Source organism: Siphateles boraxobius, unplaced genomic scaffold, assembly GCF_051911475.1.
Source record: "Siphateles boraxobius isolate OS27281-9 unplaced genomic scaffold, OSU_SipBor_1 46, whole genome shotgun sequence".
In the NCBI taxonomy this organism is placed as follows: Eukaryota; Metazoa; Chordata; class Actinopteri; order Cypriniformes; family Leuciscidae; genus Siphateles; species Siphateles boraxobius.
Window position 1 is genome coordinate 5,476,560 of NW_027509097.1, and position 21,021 is coordinate 5,497,580.

Consider the following 21,021-nt stretch of genomic DNA (forward strand, 5'->3'; position numbering starts at 1 on the left):
GGTGAAACGAAACTGAAAGTTATGTACCGAATGCAATATAAGAAGCGAACAGAGCGGAACTGCAAGGAATAGTTCGGTTTTCTGACAGGAGTGAAAACTGTTCAGGGAGAGTGACTCTCCAAAACATGTCTCTGTCATCTTTTTACAAAGCCAAGGATCAATTCAGGTAGGCCTATGCCGTGATATATGTTGTTGTTATGTATCCTCTCGGTTTGTTGTAAACTATTCTCACAGAGGTTTGTGCACACACATGGTTCATGATGTGCAGTCTTTATTTTAGGTTTCACTTACATTTACCAAAAAACTGTTTAGAATTTTTTTAGACATGTTTCTCTTCGAGAAACATGTGAGGCAGTATCATTTCTCACTAAACCTAAAATAAGTAATGAGGAAGTTGTTATTTGTGAACAGAGATGTTTATGAGATTGTTGACGATGCGCTGTGGAAAAAAACATAAAACATTGTTATGAATTTGATTGGACTGTCGTTACAGTCAATGATGTGATGCAATGTTCTGTGATTCCTTATGAAAATTAAAAAGTCATTGTGTAGTAACCGTGTTTAAACTGTGGTTTTTGCAGCCAAACCATAATAGCCACAGGCAAAATCATGGATGTCTCCTCACCATGATTAGGCAATAGTCTCTGTAAAGTATGGCATTTTTAAAAATACAAAATCATAGGCCTAGTTTAAACGCATTCTGAAACCCATTTTTGACATTTTACATTTTTGAAGCCAACACCCCCCCCCCCCCCCCCCACACACACACACATGATTTCTCCACAAAATGTGTTAATCCATCAATGTTCAATCAATATATTTTTTTTCTGCAATCATACACTATTGGAATAGTGAAGCACTATGTGCCTTTAGTCTCCTTGTGCCATATAGCCTATATATTACATACACACATTTACAAAATATTTATTTTTGAAGATCTTTGACCTTTGAACCTCTTTTGCTAGAACCAGGAAGCCACAAGCTGTAAGAAAGTAGAAATGCCAAAGAAGGGAAAGGGTAGAGCGAAAGGAAATGCAGGTGAACAGAAGGGGACTCGAAAAAGAGATGGCAGCACATCTTCATTTAGAACGAATTCACAGAATCAACCAAAAGGCAAGCATACGAGTCACCCAAGCAGATCCAGATCCAGAGGCCATGGACAGCACAGCACAGGTGCAACAGAGTCTGAGCCGCTGAGCAAAGAGGCTCAGACTCAAACTGGCTCAAGTAGGTTGGAAAACAAGGACACTCAGACAGAGACTGTCAGTCATGCAACACAGCAGACTCAAACAGAGATCAATGGCAACACAAAGACCACAGAGGAGTCACAACCAACAGACATCAGTCCTGAAGATGTTAGGATGGAGGTGAAAACTGTGCTGCCGAGGAACAAAGGAAATGAAAGTGATGGAGAAAAGAAGGAAAGTGTAGAGCGGAAGAAAAGGAGAATTAGTGAATCAAGGGAACTTACTAAGGAGGCAAAAGAAAGGACTGACCTATCAGGTGGTTGCAGAAAACAAGATGGAGATCATCAGAAAGATAAAGACACAAACGAAAAACATTTAGAAGTAGATTCACAAAAAGACAGTAACCTCAAGTCAGGAACAGAAGAGCCAAAATCGTACGCAGCGGCTGCTGCCGCAGGAAAGACTAAAGAGTCTAAGGAGGAGAAGAAGCAGACCGCAGCGGATAAGGTTGATAGTAAAAAAAGGTTTGCAACATTATAAGATAATGCAAATGCTTATCATATCAAATGTTTGACCTAAATAGATAAAGTATATGACCTCTAATTGTTTAAAGGTTTATTTAAATAACTTTATTTTTTCATAGAAAACCTTCCCCAGTGAGGGCTCCAGATGAACAGCCGATTTTCACATTCTATATTTATGCTGTTCTGGACAGAAGATTCGCATTTAACCCACAGCATGACACCCTTTTGCTGCTTTCTGGGATTGAACGCTTTGAACTACAAATTACACATTTTTTGTAAGTTTATTATTCATTTATAATGACAACATAGTCATTATATTATAGCCTACAGGTAGCAAATACAATATGAATCATGCAAGAACATATAACTGATGTAAAAGTTATATGTGATCTTTGTATTGTATAGTGTCAGTGTTTTTTTACTGTCATGTCATTTCTTGTTGATTAGGGGCCAAGGACAGGAAGGCTATTTGATTGAAGCAACATTTCCAGTTTGGGGAAGCATTGAAAGGGGTGTTCCAATAGAATACATGTATGCAGTGCAGAAACAACATGGCCACATTGAGGAAATGGCATTAAGATATGTTAACGTCCCCACTGACAATATAGTAAAAGGTAATTGTTAAATACGTTTTTCAGTAAGTCATTGTACATTGTGTGTGATGTTATGCCTGATCTATATTGTATTTCTTCTCAAGAACTGCACCTTTATGAAGGTTATATAAGTTCAGGTTCAACATCTGTTAAAGAAAGAGTGAAGAACTGGTTTTTTCCGAACAAACAAGAAGAAATTTGCAAACGCTGGGAAACCTCTGCTAATACACTGCTGGACAGAGTGTTTCAGAAATGGGGGCCATTTATCAATGAAGAGTACAAGACACTTATTGAACACCTAAACAGATGCCAAGAAGGTTTTCAGTCGGTCATGGGACGTTTGAAATTCCCAGCAAATCTCTTCCCTTCTCAAATAAATGTAGATGTGAGCTTTATGTAGCTTTATTCCATATTCAAAATACTATCCTAAAAGATTAGAAGGACTATAGATCTGCCCTCTTTGTTTTAGGTCGCTGGACTGATTTCTGAAAGACTGAGTTCCGTTTTAAATGGAAAATCTGGAGGGAAAACTTCAGAGACCTCCATATCTTTGGAAGTGGCCCTCTCAGTGTTCCAGGTGTGCTGTGGCTGCAGTGTGAAACTCAGCACAAAAGACTGGGGCAAACTCTGCCGTGTTGTCTCTGAAAGGACTGCTTCTCTTGGAGAAATGCAAACAACCCTAACAGCCCTACCTTCGATTGACTTGTGAGCAAGATTTATCGGACAAATATGTGGTTTTATAGAATATGTAAAGACTACAAAATACTTATTTATTTATTGCATTTTTAATGGTTATGTCTTTAAAGACACCACAATTTTCATCATAACTTTGGTTTCTTTACAGCACTGTGATGGGACTGATAAACCAATGTTCAAGGAATCTGATCTCTGAAATAGTGTTACTTGTTCCTGTTCTTCATTTATTGAGAAAGCTCAATACACAGGGTAAAGGGGCAAAATCAGATCCAGGCTCAGCTATGGGCGAACAGAGTTGGGCAGGGCTTGAAAAGATAGAATATCCATCTTTTAGGGAGAGAATTAGAGGATTCCCTGACAAAAGGAGGTTTGTCTGAATACCTTTAGGAGAATTTTTAATTCTCAAAATTTCATAATGACTTGAACATAGATATGTGTGAGATTACATGTGTTGTTCTTAATCTTGTAGGATGGTCCTTCAGATGATCAGATATCACTTATCAATGACCAAAGATAAGCCTTGCTTGTTGAAAAGCTGGCTTTCCCTCGTGGCTTTTGAGGATGTCCCTGAGTTTGCCCAGGTGACTGGAAGTGGTTTTGAACTCCTCATCCAGAGCCTAATGTACAGAATGAAGGAAACTGAACAAAAGACTAACACTGATCCTAACCGCACAGAAAAAGATCTGGAGGTATTTGATTAAGGGCACATAGCTTGCTCTACAGGTTTTACATTTGGCACAGAGAGAACACTTTCATATCAACCGATGTTTTTTTTTTTTTAAATTGCAGGCAACTGAAAATGTCCTGAACTTCTTGTTGAAGAAGGTTGAGGAGGACAGAGGGAGGTATGAAAGTTCATTACATGTGGGATTCATTGATATTTGATATTGAACAGGTATTAATCCAGAATTTCTTTAATCAATAGAATCATGGAGCCCGAATCGTCGGATTTAATCCTTCAGCGTTGCATAAGTGTTTACAAGAGTGCTTGCAAGAATGCTCGACTTGTCTCACATTACAGAGTCACAGTGCTCTCTTTCCAACTCCTGCTCAAAGTGGCTGAAATTCTTCATGATACGTTTTCAAAGGTACTGTATCATTGAGGTCTTCTTGTCAGTCATGGTATTCTGTCTTTTTAAGCAAATAATTTTATTTTGCAGGGTGGAGAGGAAATGAAACAACAGCACAAACATCTTTTGTCCAAACTTAATGACATTCAAAGGGATTTCACTAAGTGGAGAGATGGACTGCTCCTCAAACCTCTGATGCAGAACTCAGGATTCACTTACCCTAGAGAAATGCAGGTGAAGTAATCAGGACAACTTATCAACTGCATGACGGTCTAAAGACACAGTTGAATTGTGCTATGCAAATCTGCAGGTAAGAGTTCTTGACCTTGTGGCTGGAGCTATAAAATATTAATTTGGTATATTCTTCTTTGAAGTTGTGGAATGATTTGTATGGGATTGAGTGTTCAATACAAGACATCTCTGAAAGCTGGATGGGTTTATTAGAACGAGACCTGAGACGGAGAGTGTCCCAGGTAAGATATAAACCTTATTTTAGAAGCATATTCATTGGAATGGTAGACAATGTATGTAGCCATCCTCCTTTTGTTTTTCAGACCTCTGACACTGACAAGATTGCTGTGTACTTTCTGGAGACGTCAGCAAAGGCTATTGAGAATAGTCATGCAAACCTTCAGTCTTGTTTCAGAGAGTTGTGTGAGGCTGCTATTAAGAACCAGTGTCAGGTAATGTCACCTTTTGAAGCTGAAAGAATTCTGTTGTTTTAGTATTGTTTTATGTATCACTCACTCTCTTTTTTTTATTAGGTAGATTGGTGTATTTGTAATTTATTTTACATCTTGTTCTGGTACCTTTTTGTAAAAAAATGTTTTGTCTTTTTGGCCTTTTCTTGCAGGCAAAGAAGGAAGGAGGCCTTTTACGCTCTCTCTTTTCCAAGCATATTTCATGGTCTGTCGTGTCCTCCATTATTGTGGAGTCAGCAGCTCGCTTTAAGGAGAATCATGAAGGTCGCCTACTGGACCCACAATCAGCAATCAACTTCCTTTTGTCTCAAGGTGCAGTGACTGTGTCTCACAAGTTTCATGGTTTTAACATGGTCTAACAACAATGTGACTATTCAGAGAAAGAACACTTGGACACAATTTAAGAATCCTTGTATATAAATACAGTAGGGGCAGCAGTTGTTCAATAATATTGTGGCTTGTTTCATTTTCACAGACAATTGGAATCAGTGGAACTTAGAAGATGATGCCAGTCGTTTAATAGCAGATAGTCAGTCATTCTTGGGTTGTCTGATTCAGACCCTTTGCCAGGGAAGTTTACCCCTGGGCCACCTTAAGACTATCTTTACATATAAGAGTCAATTTCAGATGCTTTTCAGGCAGTGTAAGTCTTAACGGCCGTTCATGCCAAGGACAATAGCTATAATTATAACTATAAAATGAATCATTACAATTCCATGATAGTCCACACCACAACTATAACGACAAACAACACAGAGGAATTATATCATTGGATCACTTTCAGAATTATTTTTAATTTTTTCACAGCTGATGAATAGTAAAACAATTGACAACCAATCAGAATCGACCTGACTTTTAAAGAGCATTTGAGATTTGAGCATTTGAAGCGGCAAATGATGCTAATATAGATATCATAACAGTTATCTTTATAGTTATAGTTCTTGGTGTGAACAGTCCTTTATTCGCTTAATCTTTTCATTACTTAATTATTACTTTTAGAGGCTTCATTAGGCACCAGCTTGTTTTGTTTATTTTTGTTTATTTTGGCTTTAGATAAGAGCAACACGAAAGAAGAGAATATCTCAATCAATGTATCTGAGCTACTCAATCAAAGAGAAAATGACTTAAAAGCTCTTGAGCAACAGAAGGAGTACATGACCAACTTTATAAATATGCTGGGGAAGATTGATGATGTCATAGAAGGTAAGGAAGGTACCTTAGGACAGTGGTTTTCAAACTTTTTGTTGATAAAGGTGAAAGGCCTATTATACTGAGTCTGATAAATAACAAGTGTGATATTATAAAGACAACATGCTGTTTGCAAATGTACAATTATTGGCATTTATATTGTTGCATTACCTAGAAACAAAGCAAATTATAAAAAATATTTTCTGGAAAACATTTACTTTGTATAAAGTAAATATATATATATATATATATTCTCTTCACAAAATTATACACAACTTTTTTGTTATTTCTTTCTGTTACAATCTAAAGCTGTCAATAAAGTAAAAAAAAATCATGATTAATCTCATGATTTCTGAGCAGAATGAGATTTCAAATCCAGTAACTATGTTTACTTACACTAATTGCATTACACATATAAAACAAATACTATTGTAAAAAAAAAAAAAAGATGTATCTCATAACTTTTGTGGACCCCAGTTTTAAATCCCCTGCCAAGACTTTATGAAGCTCTCTGAAGAATTTTATAATAACTTTTTGTTTTCCATACCTGCCATTTGGGCACGTCAGTACCGGAGGTTTCCTCCCTTGAAGAAACGGTCAAATCCAACCTTCAGGCGGAAGCACTGCACAAACTGGTTGAAGTGCAAACATATTTCTCCAAAGACGATATCGACAAAAACAACACAAGGCAAGTGTTAGTCTACACTATTAATCTGCAAGTCCAAGAAATGGCACGGGAGATGTATGAAGTGAAAACCAGCAACATTCTTCTATATTTATGGCGCGAAAAGGCAACAGAATATTTAATGGCTGGTCCTGAGCTTTTGTCACTAGACTTTACAGAAGTTCATGAAAGAATCTGGAGGCCTTGTCTTACTGACTTCCTTAACCTTGGCAAACGGATTGCAATGGGAGAAACTTGTTTTAAAGAGGTGGATCAGGCTTTGAACTGGTGTGGGGATCAGGGTGAAGGAGATCGTCTAAAGAAAGAGTTTACTTTGATGGCCACTATGCTGAAAAGCCATAATTTTCAGGATGAGAACTGGCCAGAGTATCGTCTCAGTCAGATTGAGGAATATAGACGCCTTGACCATGCTGCGGAATCTGCTGAGGTCATCCTTAAAATTAAAGATAGGTTGGGATTACAAGGAGACTTCAGTCAAATACATTGCCTGACACAAGTGGTAAGAGACCAATATTTATAGTGCTCACATTGAATTTAGCATGTACTGTATGTGTTTTTGTTTAGATTTGTAAACATTTTTTGTTTTATGTATAGAGAGATGACTCATTCAAACAAAACACTCTGGGTTCGCTGAGTGATGATCTCATCAGCGCCAGGCAAAAGCTGGCAGATGTCAAATGCCAGCACACAGCCTGTCTGAAGGCATTCATGAAAAGTGACACTCTGATTAAATGGGTCAAAATGCAAATTCCAAGTAAGATTTTCCAGATTTATCTATTGTGATAAAGTCTTCATATTCAATACATTTCTGTCAATTTACTAATTATTTAATCTAGGTTTAAGAGACCTGAAAGTTTTTATGGAACTGGTCACAATTTCTGCTGGAGAGAATGATGCAGACATTGATCGGCTGGCCAGTTTTGAAACTGCTGTGATGGGCTATGGACCTTTGATTTACTCACTATCAGAAAATGCAGGATTTGAAGAGTTTATGGACCATGCTAAGCAAGTATGGGACACCCTAGACAAAGATGAGAAACTCCTGGATAAACTGGTTAGTTTCTGTAAATACCTATTTCATAAATATGAATCTTATGATAGATTGCTTGATAAGTTAAATGAGTAAATGTACACCTTTTTTATTTTATTTTCTACTATTATAAGTATTATAAATTGTCTCTATTCTTTCAATGAATTGGTGCCGAATTATGCTTATTTTTAATACAATTTAAAACTGGCAAGTCACTATCATGAAACACGTCCATACATGCTTTGAAGTGTTGATGATATATCTATATCTATAAATCTTGTATACAGATAGACTCCGCTCGGTGGTTGGATTGGCTAAAAGGTTTAAGGGAGACTCATGGCTCTGTAGAGCAATCATCTTTGTCCCTGGCCTCAGCTATCAATACTGGAGGAGTGTATCATGTGGGCTGGCCTGAAGATTTCAATGGGAAAGTGAGTTCAGTGAGTATTTTAGGTTCAATGCCTAAAATACAAATGCTCTGTGGCTTAATGAAACTAATTATAACTAATAGTAACTAATAATTTGATACAATGGACTTATTGTGTACATACATGTTTTTACATTGTATTTATATTTTAAAAAATACCTGCATGTAATTAAAGCTGTAATTAATGTATGTAATTACATTTGTAATTACACATTTAACCCTTCCCTTACACCTTAACCCACCCTTAAACCTACCCATACCACCACACCAGCCCCTAACCTTACCCGTATCACACCTCAATAGCAGCAAGTGTTTTACAATACAACATGAACACAATAAGTACATTGGACATATTTGTCAATGTAAGTAGATAATACTTAAAGCCACGTAATATAAAGTGGGACTGAATATTTTACTAAACAGACATTCTGTAGAATAGGTGAGTTTTGAGCATCTGTTTGGTAACAATAAGTTGTGATATGTTTGTAGACAGGTTTGGAGAATGTCTTTCATGTGAAAGTGATGAAGAACAAAGAAGCAAAGACATACAATCTTAATGAACTCTTAGAGCTGCAGAATAAGCTCATGTTGATGTCATCTAAAGGGGAGCATGGAAGTGATCAAGTCAACAAGTTTACTCAGGTTGGGTCCATTATAACCATTTCCACCAACATTTTGAAAAGAATATGTCTGAAAACATAAATAACGAATAAAAGACCAGATACAATCCTGTTACTCTATTTGCATCAGTTTTTTTAAGGAAATGGAAGTTCGTTTTGTAGAGACTTACCTTTGTTTTCATCCTGTAGGTTTTTGAAGGAGTCCAGAGGATGGGCGACATCCTCTTGCAGTTGCGCACATCGGGTAATATGCTCTTCCGAAACTGGGGAGCAAAGATAACTTGCAACCACCAAGATCAACCCTGCATTCAAGTTTGCTTTTCCCTTTTAAGCAAGTGTGTTGAATATCAGGGTGAGGTTACAGATGAGCTCCAAAAGCTGTGTCGCTCCCTGGAGGACTTCCATAAAGACTGGTGTAGCCACTTGACTAAGATGCGCTCTCAGTACTACGCACTGAATCACTACACTTCAGAGCAAGTGGTCTATCTTTGCGAATGGATCAACAGTGTCACTATCAGAAGGAAACCTGTGCCACAACATATGTGGCATCTTTTGACTCCTATTAAACCAGATTGCACCATAAATGAGATCAGAGAGGCCTTTGAAAAAGCAACTGAGACTGGATCTATGTTTCAATGTGACACGGCAAAGGAATCAGAACAGAATAGTGAATTTGGCCTGCCTTTACTACACGTTGGAATGGAATGCTTGGAGGACCTGTGGCAGCAATTTAAGGAGAACATGTCCAGATTCCTTAACCACCATGTGGATGTTGAAACACTTGGGCGGTTTCTCTCCAATCTCTCTGACATGAATCAGATGCACATCAAACGCAAGATTCCTCCGATTATACAAGAGGGAAGGCCGAACCTTGTCCAATGTTCTGATGCGGAACTGATTAGCACCACTCTGTCTTTTTATGCTGAGAGTCCACACCATCCTCTTCCAACAACTGATGAGGTATTAATGTGCCAGGAGGAGACAACTAAAGAGGAGGTGGAGATCTTCCTCCGCCGATGCCTATTACAGGGTACTGCTAGCGGTCATAAGAAGATTTACACTCTAGTCAATCCAGGATCACTGACCTATGATGTGAGTGTGGCTCTGGTGGAATTCTTTGAGACACATGAACGGTGTGCTGGGCCTCATTACCGTCTGGTGATGGTGTGTCCTATAAACCAGGATAGATATGTTCCTTCCTTCTTCAGCAACTATAAGGTGCAAACTGGTATGAATATATCTGCAGAAAGAATGAAAAATTATATTCGCCATCACTTCCATATACCGTCTAAGCTGTTCACAAACTCAAAAGTCTATCCCGGGGAACTCTCTGTCTGGATGATTGCATCTGAACGTCCAGCTGTTGGTAAGCATTGGATATATTATATAAGTCAACATGAAATAAAAAATTTACTCTCTTCACTTTTTTTTTTTGTTGTTGTAAATTTTATCTATACAGATTTTTTTATATACAAAGGTACACATAGAACAAACTTAAAAGAAAAGAGAGAAAAAAATAATAATAAATAAATAAAATACAGCCATCACTTACACATTTTATAGAGAGAAACAAGTATGAATATATGTGTCAATACACTAAGCAGATGTCACAATATTTATGTTTAAATATAAAGTAAAATTATGGCTAAAATCTATACAATAATGTACCCATTAATCATAAACTCAAAAAACTATTTTTTTGTCGTATCCTAATATTGTATTGTTGTGTTTATTAATATTGCACTTTATTTTGTTCTGTTGTTCTGTTTTATTGTGGGTTTTTTTTTGTGTGAAACTTTGTCGTCTGAGAGGCTATTTGCGTGATGACGTTTTATGGTATATTAATATGGTTTGTTGGTTTGTTAATTGTATGTTACCTTTTCCTGCCCAGGAACTACAGATGAAATTTAGCTTATAGCTAATTCTGGTATGTAAGTGCCATACACTGTCCCTGTTAAATAAATAGCCTAAATAAAACAAAACAATAAAACAAACAAACAAAAAGTCAGCTCACACAGATTGAGTCAAGGAGGCCTGAGCCAGAGGGGAGTGGCAGAGTCTCGGTAACGATAAATTACAAAGGTTTAAACAAAAGAAAAATAAAAGAAATGCATTGCATTAAGGTCCCAGTTTCGGGTCTATACTCTCTTTACTTTTTTTTAACACATTCTTGACATCATCAAATTGTTTGCAATAGTTTGCTTCATCGGTGCTTCTGAAGCTACTTTAATTTATAACTGATATTCCCTCCAAATATGTGCTATAAAAATTTGTCATTATATATCCTGTTTCACTCAGAAATGCGTCACACTGTGGAAATAAAAAGGGTTGTGTTTTATCTTGGCTTAAAATATGGTGATAATATTCTCTTGTAGACAAGAATAGACAAGCTGAATTCTACTTTCTTTGGAATTTCTTCCTACTCTTGTTGCAGGAAAGTCTCTCTATGTCAAGCGTCTTTTTGAGCAGTTCAGAAGAGAGGTTCCAACAGCCACCTTTCAAACAATCAGACTCATCGAGCCTTACGTTGACATGCATGGATTTGTCCAAACTCTGTCTGAGAGACTAGGTCCACTGAGAGAGCAGGACCCTTTGCTGTTGCACATTGATGCTGCAGCTGTATGTTTTACAAAAAATATCTTAATCATTTTTGCTATAATAGTGTGCACTATTATATACTAATTTTGGGTGACTAATAACATTTTGTCTCACTACATTTCCTTCTACATTTTGGATTGGTATTAATGGATTTCGTGACTCTACAGGTGCGTCATGGCTTGGAGGAATTCCTATTCAAATTGCTAATTCTAGGATGTCTTAGTGACAGCAAGGGAACTATATGGAGGAGAAATGCAGCTCACTTAGTGGCAATTGAAGTACTTCATCAAGGTCAAAAGAGTCAAACCCAAATGGAGGTAGAATGTTTGCTTTGTAATTTTTTTCTCCATTTTATTAACTTTTTGCTCCTTGAGTCATAATAAAACGTTTTGATTGTGGGACTAACCTGGAATTCTGCATTTCTTTGTTTTACAGACAACCCATGGGTTTTTGCATGCACTGCCTACTATCTTCTGCAGGCCCCCTAAAGACATCAAGGAGATCATGAGAAAAAAAGGGGGGTACACATCCTTGGATCCACTGATGGATAATGGAGAGTTTAAAAGTGAAGACATTCAGAGACCCTACCAATACTTAAAGAGGTTCAACAGGAATTTAAACTTGGATCACTTCAAATATCAAGCTCATTCTGTTGAAGGTGATCCAGTTGACTGTCTCCATCATCTTTTGTCAAACTATGGTTTGAAGGACCCATCATGGGCAGAATTAAAGCACTTTACTTGGTTTCTTAACCTACAGCTTAAAGACTGTGAGAATTCCTTGTTCTGTGATCCAGACTTCCTTGCTGACAATTTAAGTGGCTTTAAGGGCTTCATAGTAAAATTCATGATTCACATGGCTCGAGACTTTGCCTCTCCTTCCATTGACATTTCTGACCAGAGCCCCTCCTTTTTCTCTGATAATGAAGTTGAGGAAGACATCCTATCTATTCGAAAACGATGGGAAAATGAATCTCACCCATACATCTTTTTCAATGCAGATCATTCCACCATGTCTTTCTTAGGATTCCACGTGAAGAAAAATGGGACAATTCTTAATGCAGTCGATCCAAAAAGTGGCAAAGTGTTAATGGAAAATGTGATGACACAAGACCTGTTTTCAGACATTGAGCGACAAAGAATTAACCTTTCTGAAAACTTTGATGACCTGTCCAGAGAAGACAAGATACGAAGAATTTCCTTTGTTGTTGGTGCCAAAAAAGGCTGGGTAAAAGGACAGTTTGATCCAGATCCAACGTATGAACTCACTACTGACAATGTCATGAAGATGTTGGCTATTCATATGAGATTCAGATGTGAGATTCCTGTGATCATCATGGGAGAAACTGGCTGTGGGAAAACGCGGCTTGTGCGCTTTCTCTGTGATCTGCAACGTGAAGGCAGAGATGTTGAAAACATGAAATTAATCAAAGTTCATGGAGGTACTACTTCTGACATCATCTATAGGAAGGTGCGGGAAGCAGAAGAACTTGCTCAGAACAATTGGCAAAACTATAAACTCGACACCGTTTTGTTTTTTGATGAAGCCAACACAACTGAAGCAATCTTTGCCATTAAGGAAGTGCTATGTGACAAAACTGTACAAGGATACCCTCTGAAGAAAAACTCTGGACTGAAAATAATTGCTGCTTGCAATCCATACAAGAGACACACACCCAAAATGGTTGATCGCTTGGAGAAAGCTGGTTTAGGCTACAGAGTGAAAGCTGAGGAAACTGAGGATCGGCTTGGTAAAGTTCCCATGAGACAGCTTGTGTATCGTGTTCACCCATTACCCCCAAGCATGGTGCCTCTGGTATGGGATTTTGGACAGTTAAGTGATTCAGCTGAACTCTCTTACATTCGTCAGATTGTGCAAAAACAAATGAGGGATCATGGATTGCCCCTAGCATACCATAGTGTGATCACAGAAGTTTTGGCTGCCTCTCAGAAATACATGCGGAGCCAAGCAGATGAATGCAGCTTTGTAAGCCTTAGGGATGTGGAGAGATCAATGGGTGTCCTGGTTTGGTTTTACAACCACAGAGATGATTTTTTTCCAAGTTTCCGCTCGATTGAAACTAAGCAGATGATCTTGAACTGCTTGGTGCTTGCAGTCGGTGTTTGCTATTACCCATCACTTGAAGACAAAAGTCCATACCTACAGACTATCAGCAAATACTTTCCTGTTGAGTTTAACTCTAAAGAGTCACTGGAGCTGGAGATAGCTTCATGCCAAGACTTCTTTCTTAGGAACATCCAAACAAGAAAAACGATTGCCAAAAATCTGGCTTTGAAAGAGAATGTCTTCCTTATGGTGGTCTGCATTGAGTTGAGAATTCCACTCTTTCTGGTTGGCAAGCCAGGGAGCTCAAAATCACTTGCTAAGACTGTCGTAGCAGATGCAATGCAGCGCCAGGCCTCTCACTGTGACTTATTCAAGAAACTCAAGGAGGTTCACATGGTGTCCTTTCAGTGCAGTCCTCACTCAAGCCCTGAAGGAATCATTGGAACCTTCCGGAACTGTGCCCGGTTCCAAAAGGATAAGAACTTAGAAGAGTATGTGTCAGTAGTTGTACTGGATGAAATAGGACTTGCAGAGGACTCTCCTCAAATGCCATTAAAGACATTGCATCCTCTTCTAGAGGATGGATGCATAGACAGTGACAACCCACAACCATACATGAAGGTTGGATTTGTTGGAATCTCAAACTGGGCTCTTGATCCAGCAAAAATGAACAGGGGTATTTTTGTGTCCCGTTGGGACCCAAGTGAAAAAGAATTAGTTGAGACAGCTGAAGGCATCTGCTCATCCTCATCAACCATTCTTCTCAAAATCAAGCACCTTCTGCCAAAGTTGGCAAAAGGCTTTCTAAACATCTGTAAAACTGACAGTGAGCAGTTCTTTGGACTCCGAGATTATTACAGCTTGATAAAAATGCTTTTTGCAACAGTCAGCTCATCAGATCAAGAGCCATGTGACAGCGAGTTGGCAGAGGCTGTGTTGAGAAACTTCAGTGGACAAAGGGATGATTTTGATCCACTTGATTACTTCTTGGAAATTTTCCAAAACATTCAAGATGTCCAAAGGCCAAGTACATTGACAATGATTGAAAAAAATCTTAACCACCACAGTGACAAAGAATGTCGATACCTTCTTTTACTCACAACTAATAATGCTGCCTTATACATAATCCAACACCATATTTTCTCCAAGGAGAACTATACATGCCCAGAAATTGTCTTTGGATCAGGATTTCCCAAAGACCAAGAGTATGCCCAGATATGCCGCAATGTGAGTAGAATAAAGGCATGCATGGAGACAGGTCGAACAGTCATCCTTTTGAATCTCCTTAACCTATATGAAAGCTTGTATGATGCTTTAAATCAATACTATGTGTACTTCAGTGGACAGCAGTATGTTGATTTGGGACTTGGTTCACATAGAGTAAAGTGTCGAGTTCACAAAGACTTCAGACTAGTTGTGGTAGAAGACCAGGAAAAAGTCTACAGAAAGTTTCCTGTTCCTCTTAAAAACAGACTGGAGAAACACAAAGTTGATAGGAGTACAGATTTGACTCCTTGGCAGCACAGGGTTTTGGGAAAACTTAAACAGTGGGTGCAAGAGTTCTCAAAAGTTCAGCAGTCTGAATTTACTGAAGCAAATTTCACCTTATCAGATGCCTTTGTTGGTTTCCATGGCGATGCTTGTGCCAGTGCACTCCTGCAGGCTTTAGAGAAAATACAAAAATTGGGCCATGATAAAGCTACTCAAAATGATGAACTCCACTGCATTCCCATTTACAAGAATGAAATCAATGAACCAAGTGAAGAGGGATCTAACACTAATGTGGCCATGGGCATATGCATGAAAAGAGAGGAAACAGTGGCTCATCACATTGATGAAGATGTAACAGATTCTCAGGAGGACATTAACAAATTTCTTGATGAGGCACAAGGAGATGCCTCAATGGAAGTTGACAATAAGGTACAGGATGCAGAGGTTCATGAAAAAATTGTGACTCTTGGAGATGATTTTGGTCTTGTGAAAATGGACGAAGATCCTGTTGATGTTGAAGCAAGAGACAGCATGGAGTCAATCAAGACCATGGAGTCAGTCAAAACCATGGAGTCAAACAAAACCATGGATGATGAAGAGGAGGCCTATGAAACTGCCAAAAGCTTTCTCTTGAATTGTTCCACACCAGACTCCATACTTAGGTTGAAGTATTCCGAATTCGGAAATCAGGAGAAAAGCAAACTTCAGAGAATGTATTTCCATCAGCAAAGCCATCAGTCTCTCAGAGACCTATTAATAAACTATCTGAACAAAACCAATCAGGACAAGAGCAAATTCTTAGAGGTAATGTTTTACAGATGACAGACAATAGATCCACTTTTCCTAAGACTTTTAAGAGACTTGTCAATGCTCATGTTTTCTGTTAGGTAACCACATTCTCTAATCTTCTCACTGGAGCTGATGTGAGAAATCTTGCTCCGGCCCTGGGTTTATCCACTGAGCGGCTTCTTCTGCTCTCTTTACACCAATTTGACACAGAAGTTTCTTTTTGCAGCAAGATACGGTTAATTTGATACTTTTTTATTATATATTTAATTTATTCAGTACCTTTCACTTTAATAACAAATGGTCAACAATTTCTTGTACGTTATCTCTTTTTCCACAGGTCATTCCTGAAGGAATCTGGGCTGTCTCTACACATAATCTTGGTTCAGATGGACATGGAAGAGTCATTGTGCAAAAATGAACTTATTGCTTCAGCGAAGTGAGTCTTTTTGATGTTGGTGGCTAAAAACCAATGAAATCTCTGAGAAAGACTTAGAAAAAAGTGGATACTCACATTTTACAGTATACTTGCATCAGATTTCAGTTTAGTAATACTCCGTACAGGAGTCAGTCATCTTTTGTCACATTTCAACTTTCATTCCTCTTACCTCAGGTACTGTGCCATGAATGAAATCTTGTCCTTGAAGTCGGATGAATGCAATGTCTATACTGTGTTCATAACAAAGCTCTCCCGAATTGGGGAGCAATGTACAACAAGTGGCAACAAGTACATTGGCTTTCAAGGAGGTAAGTGGAAATATTGTGGTAGGTGAAACATTTGTTTAGATATTATTGTCATATAACAAGTATCTTTATCTTTTTTTTTAAAGGAGTTTGGCTGTCTGCTCATATTGATGACCTCAGAGATTCTGATGACATGAGCTTAAATCTTAAGGCTTTTTGTGGAATACCAATAAGTAAACTCATATTTCAGACAATCCAGTCAGGTATGTAAGGACCAAATGCTGCCTGCAATTTGTACATCCACTAATTGCTAAAATTGGAGGAATGAGTGAAATATTTTTCAGATTTTTTAGTGGTGCTGGCAAAGGCAACAATATTTTTTTAAACAATCCCCTAACACTTAATATTAAACTCAACAAACGTAAATTATCCCTCAATTTGTGCAACTTATTGAGGAGAAGTGTAAGTGTTTGGTCTGGTAGATGATAAAAATCCTATAGACTTGCACTAAAGAAGAGACCCAAGCCATATCTAGGGTCTATAAACACCCAGAACACTCTAGCAACTTAATAGCAGCACCCTGGAAACCACCCACGACAGTATCATTGTGGCAAGCTTTGCTCAAGCAAGCACCATTAATATTTTATTAAAAAATAAATCTGGAAACCTTTTACAAGATGCTAGAAAAACAGTATTCTTTTACAGATGTCAAGCAATCAGAAGAACTGGATACAAGTGGACCAGAAAGGGAGAGGGTAAAATGCTTTAAGCTTGCAACAGATAAGTTTAAACATATACGTCAAGTGTGCCATATGGGAAGAAATTGCATACCTTCTGACTAAAACATAATTAATTTGTTGTCAGGGAGAATCAGTACATCTACACAGTTTGTCCCTAATAAGAGCCTGCACCCAGAAAGCTGCTTCACTCCTGAGAGATATAGGCAAAAAAACCTCCAGAAGTATGGAGCGCATGAACATATTGCTTGGCCTTCTGGGAGGTGACCCTGGGCGGATAGGAGGTCAGTCCCACCACCCCCCCCCCCCCACCCCCAATATATTTTATAAATATATTTATAAAAAAAATGTTTTAATATATGTATTAGCTTAAGTTACATTTGCATGTATATTTACAGTACGGTTCCAGGAAGTGTTGCTAAGGAGGCTGGTGTTTGCACTGATGCGGAAGGAGGAGCTGGTTCATAATCCAGAAGACTGGGCTTATAAAGTGGCAAAGAACCATAAAGCTCTGCAGGAAGGTGGAACACTTCGGTACTGCAGTACTATAATCCAACTAGCTTTAACAATCTATCTATCATCTATATATCCCAGATGGTCAAAAACAGCCGACGCTCAGGGCGAATCAAAAGGGGGTAGATAAAAATCTCAGAAAGTAAAACTTGTGCGGAGAAAATAATGGTAACTACTTTGAACTGTTAAACTGTAGAATTATGATTTGGAAGCTTTGCATATCTAGCATTTCACAAAGCAAAAATGCCTTTAAAATAATCTCAAGCTCCATCCCTACTTAAGGCTATTGTGACTCTGCGTGTCTGTTATACAAGCAATCAAAATATAAAATAATTAAAGTTTATTCCACTGAATGATCAGCCATAGATTAGAGATAACTAACAATTAGCTAGCAAAACATTTCTGTGTTTGTGTTCAGGCACACTTTGTGGCGCTGTCTACAGGGTGTTTTGACCCCAGTGTTGGCCCAAGTGTTAGAAGTGTTAGACAGAGACTGCAACTTGTACCTACTGTATGGAGAAGGGCTCAGCGAGGGTCTGTCTCAGTTCTGGCTGGATATCTTTGAAGATCAACAGCTCCTTGACCTAACTCTCTTACAAAATGCAAGGTATCTTTAATGCATGAAACCTGCTTATGATTAAATGCAGCATTCAATTGGTTTTAAAGATCTGACTTTAACTGATGAGGTGGATGTTTACATCTTTTAGCACCCCAGAACAGGAGATTAATGTGCAGTGTCAGCTGTTTGTTGGAGAAGTGGAACGACGTTGTTCTGCTCCTTTTAGCTGGCTGATAAAAGCATACTGCCAGAGTTTGTGGGAGGAATCAGAGTTTGTGCGAGGTGAGGTCTCTTGCTTTGTGTTTGGCTAAAGTTGGCCTGTTAGCTAACCAGATACCACATACACTTACTTGTACTTAAAATACCTTTATCTTTGGAATGAAAAGTCATGCGAAACTTTATACTTAATGCTTTTTCATTTTCTCTCAGGCACTGAGAAAGGCAGCAAAGCAAGGATTCTACAGTTTGTTAGTGCTGTATCAGACAGTGGACTGGGCAGCTATATTCAGAAACTCTCAGAGGGAGAGAAAGTTGATTTGGGTCAGCGCTACTTGACTGATCATGTTCTTCTGTCATTCAAAGTCTGCTCTGAGGAAGAGCTTTTGGTGAGATACAAATGCTTTGTCTGTATGGCAACAAATTTGTTTTCACACAACTCTCGTTTTAATGTGGGCGTCTTTGGGTGTGTGTATGTTTTTTTTTATTTGTTTTTTGCAGGTCTTTCTTACTGCAGTGCAGGGTTGTGTGTTTGCTCTGCAAATGGAGATGTCAGTAACTCCTGAGCTCTCTCCATCATGGATCCTTGCAGCAGCCCAAATCTACGCCTCACGCTTGGACACATTATCACATACCCTTCAGCTCAACCCTCAGCTGGTTCACATCATCCAACGAGAAAGAGAAAGCCCTGAAATGGTGAGGAGCAGTAGTGTAGCATGAATTTTCATGTTGATTTAGGATTGTTTATGCTATTCTGGTTATGCTGTTCATCAGCAAAACTTAGTTAGTTGGTCAACACATGCTGGTGACTTAGATTCATGTGCCTATTTAAACTACTGCTATGTAGCAAAATAATCTTTAGTGTGCAGTCAAACTACTAAATTTAAACTAATGAGATGACTAATGAGAATGTTTCATTACAGTGTGAAGACATTCTAGCTGTTGGTATCTGTGTTGAAGAAACAAAGCTCCTACCCATAACATCACTACTAGAATGCCGGACCTTCTTGCAAGGAGTTGAGAAACTTCAGCCATGTTTAGAGAGAGTGCTTAGTCCAGACTACAGCGCCCTCTGCAGCCCTGGCTGTCTCAAACACCTAGACACTATAAAGTGAGTTATAAAGAATGTTCCAGAATTAGAAAATAGGATAATTTGAAAACTTGATTTGATATTAACAAATATGAGTATATATATATATATATATATATATATATATATATATATATATATATCATGACATATGCCATATATATGTCATGATTTCTTATTCAAATCATATTGTAAAAATCTTTTTTTTATTTCCTTAGGTCAGTGTGGCAGGGGTTGCTGCTAGTGGCTGCTTTCATTGAAAAGGTGGTCATCAAAATGGAAGTTGGAGATGAGCGGATAAAAGCACTGACTCTGAAACACTGCAGGCAGTTCCATGGGGTGAGTCTAGGCTTATTGTCTGCTCTGTTTATTACTTTTGTACGAGACATTGAAGCCATTTATTGCTGTAGTAAAATTTGAGGGCTTATAGCAAATTTTCTCGGGATGGATGCTAAATCAAAGTGACAAATTTGAGTTTAGAACCCTAAAAGTCCTTAGCATATATGCTGCTTATATTTCCCTTCTCACAGCTAATGGAAGGGTCTCCTGATTTGAGGACCACAGACAATCTTCAGAAAATCATCCGCATACTCAATGATTACCACGATGAGTCCGTCAGCAGAGAACTGCGGTACACTTGAATTTCTTTGAGCTGTATAATTTGAGATGATATGTTTGATTTTATTTGAAACTATGTAACAATATTTTATTTTAATATATTTATTATTTATTTTAAATCTGCATTTTACTTGACTAAGCATTACTGAATGATTTATAACCTTTGTTTATTTCTGTATACTCTTTCTTCACAGATATGGTTTGAAGTGCTCTGTGTGTCTGTTAGATCTGTCAGAGCCCACTTCTCTTCCTTGTGAGCATGTGTTTTGTCTGTCCTGTCTGAGGAGATCCACAGAGAGAGAAGAAGCGAAGTACTGTCCCCAGTGCAAGGCACCACTAGCGAACAATTACAGGCCCATTGTCTCCACAACCATAGAGTGAGTTTAATTCCTTGTTCTTGGTAACCTCTGATATACAGTATATCGTCTGTAAAGTCTGAGTTTTGTCTATTACAGCTTAGCCCTGAAGCAGCATAGAGAGATAAGAAAATGCTGTAACACATTTTTCCTGGAGGTGGTTTCTCGCTTCTGTCTGACTGATGATCAAGACCCCACAGAGGACCTGGTGGAACTGCTTTTCTCTCTCCTCATCTTGGCACAAGGTGGGTGAATTTCCTTGTGGAATTTTCCATCTCAAAATTAAATTTCTGTACAATGAATAAGGACTGGAGCTTTCAAGCTTCAAAAAGGATATAAATTTAGCATTCAAATATCATAAAAGGGTTCCATGCTGTACCCTGTCTGTATTCCAAGTTTTCTGAAATCATATAATAGCTTTGTGTGAAAAACAGGCCGAAGTTTAAAACATATTTCCCCCTCCAATATGCTAATAACGTGAGAACTGCTATTAACGGATGATTGAGTTTTGTGATACAGGTTAACCAAATCATTACAAAGATCTAGAAAGAATGATTTATTCTATAATATGAATTATAATATGTT

General features: G+C 38.2%; 1 protein-coding gene across 4 annotated transcripts in view; it reads left to right on the forward strand.

Annotated features, from left to right (window-relative positions):
• The window catches only part of rnf213b (ring finger protein 213b), a 34,057-nt gene continuing 13,036 nt past the window's right edge, over positions 1 to 21,021 (forward strand). For 3 of the 4 annotated variants that reach the window (XM_077200358.1, XM_077200357.1, XM_077200360.1), the window contains exons 1-41: positions 22 to 166; positions 966 to 1,711; positions 1,831 to 1,986; positions 2,159 to 2,325; positions 2,409 to 2,689; positions 2,774 to 3,009; positions 3,149 to 3,367; positions 3,470 to 3,689; positions 3,790 to 3,845; positions 3,926 to 4,088; positions 4,161 to 4,304; positions 4,445 to 4,543; positions 4,625 to 4,753; positions 4,924 to 5,083; positions 5,247 to 5,414; positions 5,825 to 5,974; positions 6,527 to 7,143; positions 7,239 to 7,398; positions 7,481 to 7,698; positions 7,962 to 8,105; positions 8,591 to 8,743; positions 8,911 to 10,087; positions 11,156 to 11,340; positions 11,487 to 11,636; positions 11,755 to 15,681; positions 15,765 to 15,901; positions 16,004 to 16,102; positions 16,277 to 16,410; positions 16,494 to 16,610; positions 17,053 to 17,102; positions 17,212 to 17,368; positions 17,483 to 17,618; positions 18,016 to 18,204; positions 18,305 to 18,438; positions 18,586 to 18,761; positions 18,874 to 19,068; positions 19,296 to 19,483; positions 19,681 to 19,801; positions 19,993 to 20,093; positions 20,275 to 20,457; positions 20,536 to 20,681. In XM_077200358.1, coding sequence (XP_077056473.1) covers positions 999 to 1,711; positions 1,831 to 1,986; positions 2,159 to 2,325; positions 2,409 to 2,689; positions 2,774 to 3,009; positions 3,149 to 3,367; positions 3,470 to 3,689; positions 3,790 to 3,845; positions 3,926 to 4,088; positions 4,161 to 4,304; positions 4,445 to 4,543; positions 4,625 to 4,753; positions 4,924 to 5,083; positions 5,247 to 5,414; positions 5,825 to 5,974; positions 6,527 to 7,143; positions 7,239 to 7,398; positions 7,481 to 7,698; positions 7,962 to 8,105; positions 8,591 to 8,743; positions 8,911 to 10,087; positions 11,156 to 11,340; positions 11,487 to 11,636; positions 11,755 to 15,681; positions 15,765 to 15,901; positions 16,004 to 16,102; positions 16,277 to 16,410; positions 16,494 to 16,610; positions 17,053 to 17,102; positions 17,212 to 17,368; positions 17,483 to 17,618; positions 18,016 to 18,204; positions 18,305 to 18,438; positions 18,586 to 18,761; positions 18,874 to 19,068; positions 19,296 to 19,483; positions 19,681 to 19,801; positions 19,993 to 20,093; positions 20,275 to 20,457; positions 20,536 to 20,681 — 12,055 coding nt within the window. In that variant the 5' untranslated portion in view covers positions 22 to 166; positions 966 to 998. Of the gene's footprint in view, positions 167 to 965; positions 1,712 to 1,830; positions 1,987 to 2,158; positions 2,326 to 2,408; positions 2,690 to 2,773; positions 3,010 to 3,148; positions 3,368 to 3,469; positions 3,690 to 3,789; positions 3,846 to 3,925; positions 4,089 to 4,160; positions 4,305 to 4,444; positions 4,544 to 4,624; positions 4,754 to 4,923; positions 5,084 to 5,246; positions 5,415 to 5,824; positions 5,975 to 6,526; positions 7,144 to 7,238; positions 7,399 to 7,480; positions 7,699 to 7,961; positions 8,106 to 8,590; positions 8,744 to 8,910; positions 10,088 to 11,155; positions 11,341 to 11,486; positions 11,637 to 11,754; positions 15,682 to 15,764; positions 15,902 to 16,003; positions 16,103 to 16,276; positions 16,411 to 16,493; positions 16,611 to 17,052; positions 17,103 to 17,211; positions 17,369 to 17,482; positions 17,619 to 18,015; positions 18,205 to 18,304; positions 18,439 to 18,585; positions 18,762 to 18,873; positions 19,069 to 19,295; positions 19,484 to 19,680; positions 19,802 to 19,992; positions 20,094 to 20,274; positions 20,458 to 20,535; positions 20,682 to 21,021 lie in introns of all 4 variants that reach the window. The other variant, XM_077200359.1, reaches the window with a different exon arrangement.